The sequence below is a fragment of the Patella vulgata genome, chromosome 3 (genome assembly GCF_932274485.2).
Source record: "Patella vulgata chromosome 3, xgPatVulg1.2, whole genome shotgun sequence".
Lineage (NCBI taxonomy): Eukaryota > Metazoa > Mollusca > Gastropoda > Patellidae > Patella > Patella vulgata.
The window spans coordinates 37,981,487-37,992,450 of record NC_065881.2 but is presented as its reverse complement, the minus strand read 5'-3'; the positions used below and the strand labels follow the sequence as shown (position 1 = coordinate 37,992,450).

Genomic DNA, 10,964 nt, shown 5'->3' with positions numbered 1-10,964 from the left:
TTGAAAAGAACAGCAATCGTGCGTTCTACTGATATGCAGCAAGATATCTGGAATTTCGTATTAGAATCAGTAATTCGACATTCAATACCCCCCCCCCCCCCACGTAATTACTTAATAGAGTTCAGTATTATCCAACTTTGATAGTTTGTCAAGGTAAGTAAATATAAATGTGCCAGAAAATTATTTATATATTTGAAAAGAGAAATGAAAGTGCTTTTCGGTGATATATAACATAATATCTGGAATTTCGTATTAAGACCCGTAGTTTTTACTTTGAATACCCCTACCCCCATCATCCCAAACTTAGGCTGCCTATCTACAGCTAGCTCCAGCTGAGAATACACATTCTGGGAAGTATGACGTAGATGGATCGCTGCGTGCAGTATGCATTCGTCTTTGGTCACCTCTCAAGGCAAGTAAATATAAATGCGCCAGCAAATTATTTATATATTTGAAAAGAGCAGTAAACGTGCTTTTCAGTGACATGTAACTATGATATCGGGAATTTCGTATTAAGACCCGTAATTTGGTAGTGAGGGCCAGCTTGATTCGCAGTTAGTGAAGGGTAAGTATTCTTAGTGAAAGATGAGTTAGTGAGGGCCGACTTGATCTCGTTGCCGCTTCAACATTGATAAATAAAGTCGACAACCCGACATCACGACACCACGACAACCCGACATCACGACATTTTTACGCGACAGTACGACATTTTTACGCGTCATTACGACATTCTTAATGTCGTGGTGTCGGGTGAAAATGTCGTAGTGTCGGGTTAAAAATGTCGTGATGTCGGGTTGTCGTGGTGTCGGGTTATAATGTCGGGTTGTCGGGTTATAATGTCGTGATGTCGGGTAGTCGGGTTCTCGCCTTATGAAGGGCGACACCACGACATCACGACATGATACCAATCAGCCACCATAGATTGAACAGTTCATTAAAATGTTGATTTCGTCTGCTTGGTGAGATAATTGAATTTATTTGGCGCGACATTGTAAATTTGTCTATGAATTTCCAATTTATAACAATTTAGTAACTGTCGCAGGAAGCGCCTAATCAAATCAAACGACCGTAGGGGGCGGATGCACCAGGCATGCAGCGTACTGTGGGGTAAAATTTTGCCCGGATCCGGTTTTTCGTCCCTTACTGTGGGGAGGGGATATCCTCGGAGATTTGTAAAATTTTCCTAGTGAAAAGTTTTTGGGAACCATTGACATAAAGGGTTGATGGGTTAATTTTATTTTTTACATGTTATATTGCAAAGTAATATTATTGATCTTTACAGATACGGGTTATGACTTTCATCATTCAAACTGGTTTTCTAAAATTCTCATGGAACAGCAGCCAAAGACAATCTCCATGACGGACCTCGGCATAAAAGGATACAGTACGTTAGCCAAACCCCTGTTTAAGCCTTGGTGTGGAAATGAAGTCTACCTAAAGTTTTTAGATGGATTATATAGTTCCAATAGATTAAGAACCCGAATGATGCCACCGTGGGAACCTTGGAAAATCAAAATATCCAAGATGGTCGTTACGAGGCATTTTTATGGTTATTATGTCATGCTGAATTGTTGCATGGGTGATTTTGATCATTGTTTCTGATATACATGACTATAAAACAGTGATAAATTTAATCAGTAGAAAGGTCATACAAAACAATTTGGCTAAAGGAAACCAGAAAACAGGAAACAATATTAAAGATGAATCTGCACATATTGGAGATAAATCATCCATCTGTATTATCTTAACAGTAATTACACACGACAAGGTGTGCCTTCAATTTCTAGAACAACTGATGTCACTATACTTACTTTTGTATTTAAAGTGGCCATTGCCCCGAAGTTGTAATCTACCGGTTTCGGCAATAAACTGTACTAAGCGATGGTTTACAGGTTTCGTTGGGTATGATTGAGTTCCCTTTTTGTTTTAGAACACATTTTAAAATAATTAACTAAATTATGATTACATGTGAATCATTACAATTATAATATTTATGTACATCGGATTAGGCTATAAACATTACAATTAGTACCATACAATATAAGAATAAAACAACTTTGTGAAATACATCTAAGTACATATTATGTATAAGCCTGGTTTTCGATTAGTAGATAAAGTAGTTATTCATTGGTGTTTTGGAATGGTATTGCTACAGAGGCATCCGCCCAAAACCCACAGCCCACCCGCCTCCTGGATCTGCCACTGGCTAAACAAGAAAAAAGGCTGCTAGGGTATTAACTGTGAGCTTTTGAACATGAGAATATACTTCCAAAAGTACTGAAAAAATAGAAAAATAGAGACTTTCCACAAGTAAATAATATTATGGTTTATACACCAAAAGAGACCCCGACCCCACCACACCATAATTTCGTAGAATATTAAATTTCCATTCTTTTTTAAAACCCTCCTGATATTATGGAAATCGGAGCCCAGTGTCTTAACTTAATATTAGGCTGCTCAAAGTTTTAACTAATTGTATAGAAATCAAATAGCTTAAATATATTTTGTACTTGGTTGACATAATATATAATACTATTTCATCGCAACATCAAAAACATGGTACGATAGAAGCACTAGAATGTTATAACCCGTAATAAATTATGGTGTATAAAATCATATGAAAGATATTACATAAAATCTGTATTTTACACCATCATGTCGTAGTGTCACAGAACAATGTTCTGTTAATTGAATGTAACACTTTGGCGACAACAACTGTATGATATGCTATAACGGACAATCTTATCATCACTTCACAAATTTAGCGATCAATTATAAAACTTTTAAATGCCTCGCCAATGTTCGGAACAAAAACAGTCTTTTGTGGCAACTTTCAGGAAGTGGCCTTGTTGGTTTTATGTTCTACTAGCAGGATACCCGGCTTCGCTCGGGGGTCATAACCCCAAAACCGGAAGTGGTAGACCAACGCCACCTGGCCTATGCTACTCCCCGGTCCTAGCAACCCCTATACCCAAAATTTCAGACTCGGGGCAGACCTAGTGTAGCCGCCAACCCGAACAGACCGGCTTCGCTCGGGGGTCATAACTCCGAAACCGGAAGTGGTAGACTAACGCCACCTGGCCTATGTTACTCCCCAGTCCGAGCTACCCCTATACCCCAAATTTCAGACTCGGGGCAGACCTAGTGTAGCCGCCAACCCCGAACAGACAGACTTCGCTCGGGGGTCATAACTCCGAAACCGGAAGTGGTAGACTAACGCCACCTGGCCTATGTTACTCCTCGGTCCGAGCTACCCCTATACCCCAAATTTCAGACTCGGGGCAGACCTAGTGTAGCCGCCAACCCCGAACAGACCGGCGCTTCGCTCGGGGGTCATAACTCCGAAAACGGAAGTGGTAGACTAACGCCACTTGGCCTATGTAACTCCCCGGTCCGAGCTACCTCTATACCCCAAATTTCAGACTCGGGGCAGATGTAGCCGCCAACCCCGAACAGACAGATTTCGCTCGGGGGTCATAACTCCGAAACCGGAAGTGGTAGACTAACGCCACCTGGCCTATGTTACTTCCCGGTCCGAGTTACCCCTATACCCCAAATTTCAGACTCTGGGCAGACCTAGTGTAGCCGCCAACCCCAAACAGACCGGGGTCGCTCGGGGGTCATAACTCCGAAACCGGAAGTGGTAGACTAACGCCACCTGGCCTATGTTACTCCCCGATCCGAGCTACCCCTTTACCCCAAATTTCAGACTCGGGGCAGACCTAGTGTAGCCGCCAACCCCGAACAGACAGACAGACAGACAAACGACAGTCTCAAATATATATATAGATTAAAGGTATTTAATTAAGAACTTTATATAATTCAAGCCGCTGATCGTTAAATGCATTTTTCAGACAATATGATTTTACACAGCTTAAACCACGCTAAAATTACTCAAATTGATTTTAACATTCAATTAAGAAATCAAAATATAGATAACTCGCCGGCTTGCATATTCAGTCGGATTAAAAAGATTATAGGAGGCGCTGACTTGTTTTGACTACATCTCGTTTACTTGTCTGCATAGAACTATATCCGTTTCTCGTTTACTTCGTCTGCATAGAACTATATCCGCCGTTTTTGAACTGATTTTCCTTTTACAAATTCAACTTAAAAATATTGTAGATCGCAAGGGATTTGAAATGCCTCAAATGATGATATATAAGCGGGCCCCCCTGAGAGCTCTAATTTTCACGCGGAATCCCCTCAAAAAATTGAGAATGCGCACGCGAAAAATCATACATACACAACGATTAGTAAAATATATTATGCTGAAGGGAATAATTGACTAAAATACTTAAACATACATTATGCAAGAGCTAAATCTGTCTATTTAGGTTTCAGACGTTATAGAAATTATTAATTTGACCTTTATTTCCATGACAAGCTCAAAATCAACTCTGCAGACGCTCGGAGGGCTTGGATACATCTTGGATTTAAACAGTCGTCCATTTAAAATTAAATCAATAAAATGGCGGACCATGCTAACGTTTACTGTTCGTCACTGACGTCACTACCGGAGATTGGTGATGAAAGGCCTGCCAAGCGAGGGTACCATAGCCATTGAGAATGTTACTTGATAATCGAGAATATGTGGGGGAGATATCGTCTGCCAATCAAACGATCGGCAATTCTCTTAAACGGTGCAGACACAGTTGATGCCTATTTCTAGTCCAAACTTCCAACAGTGACAACTCCGTTCAGAATAAAGTAATTTGACTGAAATTTTCAATATTTTCGTTTTTTATCAGCTATTTTTGAATTATTATAGTAAGAATGGCCAAGTCTTTATTAACTAATGTATCTTTAAACAGTCGATACGTTTTCTCGAAGTATAATCTCTTTATCATTTTTCAGGTTATTTCCATTTATTTCAGTGTTTTGCTTTGGTATATTTTTTTCTTTGGTTGGTACAGGCTTATAAGTTACACCACGGCATTTATTGTAGATGACATAAATGATGGATATGAGGAACAGCGGCAATGGAGTCATGATTCCGGATGCAGCAGGACCAACAGCTGCTAAATCGCCATCTGGTGGCGGTAACGACGTCATCAACATCAAAAAGGCAACGCCAACATTTTGAATTCCTGTTTCAATAGCGATTGTCTTGACGCGATCCCACGGCTGGCGACAAACCAAAGCTATTATTCCTCCTATTATGTATCCGAAATAAGGCAACATGCATCCGGCGAGAATGTGAATTGGGCTAAACAGTCGAAATATAAACATATTTACATAAATCCCAAACGAGAGAAGAATGATTATCGCAAGAAAGGTCACGGGTTTGATAATTTTGAGGATAACTTTCGATACTTTAAGACATTTGACTTTTATTACCATGCCTACAAATAATGGTACTATAACTAGTAATAGGGTGGTCATTATATTAAGATAGGGTATGTTTATTTGAGTTTTGTCATCATCAAACTGTGAACCCAGGGTAAACATCCAGAAAGGTATGAGACCTGAAATCAAACAAACGGTACATAAGCAGTGAGAATCATTTTGATTCATAATAGGTATGAAAAAAGTAAACATCGCTGTGTGACTTCACCGACTGAATGCAAACAAAAACCGGAGTAATGCGTTACTTATCGCATTGGTTTCGATACACATTTGGAATAGTTACTCAGAAACCAGTGATGCAGTCAAACAATCCACCCCTCAAAAAGTGATTAATCAGATGCTAGGCTAAGGCTAATCAATGCTGTTGGTAACATTACAACATTATGTCGTTATCTGGTAAGTAAATGGTGTTATATTTCAAGAATGCATTACACAAAAAATGCATTGGAAATGATTTTTCTCCAAAATTATCAGTCGATACTAGTGATTGTTCATCGCCTAAAATTAACTGAAACCTTACCTAATGCAGCAACGGTACTAAGGGTCGTCATGGTAACAGAGAGTGATACATCCCCATTTAAAATGTAGCAATACAGATTACTGATGCCTCCACCAGGACATATACCACAGGCAAAGATACCTAGACCAACGGCTGGATTATCAAACTTGATGAGTTTAGCAATTCCAAAGGCGATCTGAAATAATAAAAAATATGTTCCAAATAAGGTAACCTTGTTAAATATTAAAAAGGCTCACGATATGTGAGCTATTATCCCAAGGCCCGTACGTAAGATTATGATTCCTTAAGCAATGGCCCGAGAAATCCCTTTTGGAAACACTGCGAAGAGTATGGGTTATGATGTACAATTGAGTTCAATACTGGTTGGTCTGAGCTCACTTGTTGGTTTTAGATCATTGGGTCAGTCATGGAATCAGGCTTGTTCGTGACATACAGTGTGACCGCCTGTCTGACCTCATTGGGGTTACTCCGCCACCCACCACCCCCGCCACTGCAACAGACCTCTATACACAAGCAAATGATTGAAATAAAGATGTACCTATTCGACCCATATTTTGACGCATAATCGATTACATGAATTTATCTAATTCAAAATACGTAGTTCATTTATAGTGTTAAAACAAAGTTTCGTACATAAAAGGCAAGAACAATCTTAACAACCTAACAATAATGCTGATGTCCCCGCCTTATTGCCAAAATAAAAAGACTTATCTTTTAATAAAGCATTGAACAATCAAATTACTTATCACCCTGTTTAAACTGAGCAGAAAATGCTTATTATCGAACTTAGTAAAGTTATTGATGTAATGAAACTATAAACTGAAGTATATCAGGAACCAATAGATCAGTGGTTCCCAACCTTTTGTGTACCATACCCCACCTCAACATCGGAAATTATTTTGTGCTCCTCTTTGACATGAAAAAAACCCAAGAGTTTTGTAAAAGTACATGAGAGAGAGAGGGGGGATTTGTGACAACTGTCGTGCATAGGTTACAATGATACACTGGCAAGAGAGCTTCTCCTAAAACAGGCGGGGGTCACGGTGGCTAAGGGGGTATGCCGCTAGCTTGCTAGCCTTGAGTCGGGTATTCGATCCCTTGTAGGGCATGCGCCCACGTTGGGAACCACTGCAGTAGATATTCTTATACGGACGCCTGTTCATATCTGTTTGTGGACACTCTAAAGGTCACACTTTTTATCTGATTTTGATGAAACTTAAAATACAGGTCCGTATCTTAAAGATCTCGGATGGGTTTTGGCACGTATTAGACCGTAACTTAATGGATTAGTACTCTGGTTGTACAAAAACTAGCGTTTTAAACTTGTGGATCCACTAAAGGTATGAAACTTGGATGATTTGGATGAAACTTAAAGTATTATATGTCTATATCCCCAAAATCTCAGATAGGTTCGATATTGACACACATCGGACCATAACGTCGTGGATTATTGATCCTGGTTGTACGAAAAATCATGTTTTGGCTTGGTATCACCATTTTGTTCCAAAGGATTCGAGTGAGAATATATTGACGCATTTGAAATACATATCCTGATACGCGGGACCCCATGCTTTCACTCGTGAGCCGACGTCTTCTAAATAAGCCTTAGGTCGAAGTCGTCATACCCATGGCTTCCGGGCATGAGTATCTTTGCAGAAAAGTTGCGAGGTTAGTTTGCTGCTTTCTACATTGGCCAATGATTCGGATAAAATTTGAATCGTGGCTCTGTATGGATAGTGCGCGCTGGTTGAGTTGAATAGTGGTGGATTCGTCCTTAATCAACTTCGTGCCGCCCTACCGTAAAATTCTTATAACGTAAAATTCTTAAGGTCTTTGCATTCTAACTTCCTAAGCCCTACTGACTTGGAAATCTTTGGGGGAATTTACCGATATCTATAAGAAAGGTCTGCATTCTTGAATATACGAGCGTACATTCTTTTCACCGTCGTTTGAGTTGGTGTTACAGTAAAGAGATTAACCTGACAGTGATAACAGTACCACCCCGGGGTGGGGGCGGGGCGGTATCTATAGGTCAGACAGCCGGTTTGACACCGACATCTGACAGGTCATTCAACATAGTTCACCACAATGTGATCAAATTGATATAGGATGTCGATTTTATCCTAATATTCTAATTGGCTATAAAGGTCATTGTGTCGCGTTAACAAATAATTTAAAGAGAAAGTATCACTTTCACTTAGAGAATACATTTAATTTTGAATAATTTAATACTTAAAATAATGCTAGATTATCCCTATGTCAATATATTATTGTGCTTGAGTGAAACTTAGAACGTCTTTATATCCGCAGTGGAAAGGCAAATGTGTCTTAAAGTTTGCGTACCATTGACGATGCAAAGGTCAGATAATATCAACTCAAAAATTGATTTTTCGTCTACCACTTCCTTAAGATTCTGCGGTCAGGTTGGGGTAGGCCTTTAATCTTTTGAAAATGTGAGCCCATGCGAAGTCTTTGAATTGAGATACTAAGAATTTGGCAAAGAGGTTGTTTTGTCTGGAAATACTTGAAATTATGTCACAAGAATTTTTTTTTTATGACAAGTGTTCAAAGAAAAGAATGAGGTCGGCTTTTGTCGGTGGATAGATATTTACAGTAGAGCAGTGAGCTTAATCTCGTGTTTACGAAAAACGTTATCAATCTTAAAATCCAGGCTTATTGTAAAAAAAACAGGTCAACTATATACATTCCCTCGCCCGATTTCAATAGAAACAAAAGGTAGACCTCTCTTTCTTAACCAGCGGGAGACTGTCAAACCAGTAACGCTTAAATGAACCTATTGGTATATTATTGCTACACAAATCACAAAATAACTGTTTAGATTAAATTTGTAAAAAAGAAATTCGTTTCAATGAACAAAATTATAAATATAGAATATAAAAATTGTCTGTTAAACCCACTTTGACAGCAAAGCCATGTTCTACCGGAGATTACATACGACATTGAAATTTCTAATTTCTTTCAATGTACAAGATAAAGCAGGCGAACATACTAGCAAATGTTATTTGGTATTTTTTTTAAAGTACTCACCAACGGCATGCAGACATACTGACAGAAAAATCCAATAGCTGGAGCGATTGGTTTCTTCAAAACAGATATGACAACATCTAACTCTGTTTTACACCCCATACCAATGGTACTGGATATAACAACAATATAGACAATTACTCTGAATCCAATATCTAAATTCCTCATGGGTCTGATAACTATTACCAGAAGTCTTAGAAGTCTGCTACTCCCAGGTACCGTTTCTTGTGGGTGAGTGTTATTAGCCAGAACAACTTCTGAGATATTTTCCACTAATATGAAATCTAGCCAGGTTCTTCCCAATAAATCGGTACCAAGCGCAAAGCTGAAGTTACCCATAACTTCAAATTCACCTGTTTCTGGATCCACGTCAGAAATGAACACATTGTTGGTATTATTTGGAGAACATGGTATACTGATAATATTTTTATCGCGGATAAAAGCAACAGAAATATCTTCTGTCACTACCAGCAAACTATAAACAGTGTCTTCATCTGTGCACTTAATGGTATAATTGACGTCAACAATAAAATCATTGTACATCTGAGCCATTATTTGTGGATAGTTTACATTCAGATTAATAAGAGTGTGGTTCGTTTGGAGATGGTTCTCTCCATACTGAGTGATGGTGTCATTCTCACAGACTGTTAGAACCATTTGACTAAACAAAAGTATCAAGATAATCCTACGACGGCAACCATAAATCCCTTTATCCAGCATGTTGTTATCCAAGTCAGTTATGTCCTCCAAATAATTTGATTCGATTGCAACAGATAAACTTTATCAACCATGCACTAAACAAATATTATAGTTCATATTACAACTTATCTAAGCCGCCTCATAAATGGGCAGTATACTTCATTCAGGAAATAAAACTCAACTGAATGGACATCTGCAAGCTTGGTATTTTATATAGTAACGTTAAACAAAGATTTGAAGCTACTGAAGCATATTATGAACACTTGTGGCATGAAACGAGGGTAACAGCATACATAGGTATCATAAACTACAATGAACTATGAAATTGTTTGTATAGACTACTCATATATTATTATGTTTAAAGCTACATGATTTCTTTAAACAAAATATAAATATACGAAATACATGTAAATATTTGTGATTTGAATACTGTCAGGAAAGTATATTCGGAACAATAAAAAGAAATTAGTTGAAAAACCGTACTGGTCCTGATAATGGACAAAGACAACATTCATCAGTTTTATACAGCTTGAAGCTGACTGAATGTTTGCAGCTTATCCGTTTTTATAACAATTCGTTGTTCTTAGCGTTTAACATCCGCTTCCACCGAAGGTGATATCGCAGACAAGTTCATTTTAATGATCTTAGCGCACGCGCAGGGGTCTTTGCTGTGGGAGGAAACCGGAGTACCCGGAGTAAACCCACGAGGTTGAGAAGGCGCCCCTATCTCCAAGCCACATACGCTCACACCTGGGATCGAAACCACAGCCGCAAGCCAGAGGTGACCTTAGATGATATCGCAGACAACTTTTATAACAATCTTAATCACTACGGTACATGGCAAAAAGGGTGGGTTTTTTGTAGCATTTTATGATGGCCTCATTGTTGGTTATTGTCGCTTTAAAACGGTAAAGATTAGATAAACTATGAAAGCTAATAATCACAGCCTATGCTTTCTCTCATGACATAATCACCCGCTATACACAAACAATACCGTCCTATAAAATGACATTGGTATATTGTAATCAGTAAGTAAAATATATAACAATAGAGTGCAAAGTTAAGATTCGGGTATTATAACGGTCACGAACAGGGCCGTAACTAGCTCAGAGCAACAAGGGGGGCGGGAAGTATTCTCGGGGTGCTGTAATATTGACGGACAATGTATATCTATTTTTTTATGGTCGAAAATTTTTTCACAGGGGGGGGGGGGGGGGGCGAAACTTTTTGCAGGGGGGCAAAGCCCCCCCTGCGCCCCCCCCCCCCCCCCAGTTACGGGCCTGGTCACGAACAGAATATAAAATTCGCCAAAGTTTAAAACATATTATTTCAAATCTTTTAGACAAAAAGG

At 38.9% G+C, this 10,964-nt stretch overlaps 1 protein-coding gene across 1 annotated transcript; it reads right to left on the bottom strand.

The window, feature by feature from the left end:
• Positions 1-1,220: 1,220 nt before the first annotated feature.
• Positions 1,221-9,959, bottom strand: LOC126814446 (ileal sodium/bile acid cotransporter). Its single transcript, XM_050539580.2, has 3 exons — positions 8,918-9,959; positions 5,870-6,044; positions 1,221-5,468 (listed from the first exon to the last, which is right to left on the bottom strand). Exons 1-3 carry the CDS (start codon positions 9,632-9,634, stop codon positions 4,807-4,809), a joined length of 1,554 nt encoding a protein of 517 aa, XP_050395537.1. The 5' UTR covers positions 9,635-9,959; the 3' UTR covers positions 1,221-4,806.
• Between the last annotated feature and the right edge of the window lie 1,005 nt (positions 9,960-10,964).

Bases quoted from the DNA above. Each gene is read 5' to 3' on its own strand.
- LOC126814446 (XM_050539580.2), bottom strand. From the start codon at position 9,634: ATGCTGGATAAAGGGATTTATGGTTGCCGTCGTAGGATTATCTTGATA. The intron at 6,045-8,917 runs GTGAGTACTTTA...TTATTATTTCAG, and splicing joins AGTATGTCTGCATGCCGTTG to ATCGCCTTTGGAATTGCTAA. The intron at 5,469-5,869 runs GTAAGGTTTCAG...GTTTGATTTCAG, and splicing joins TAGTACCGTTGCTGCATTAG to GTCTCATACCTTTCTGGATG.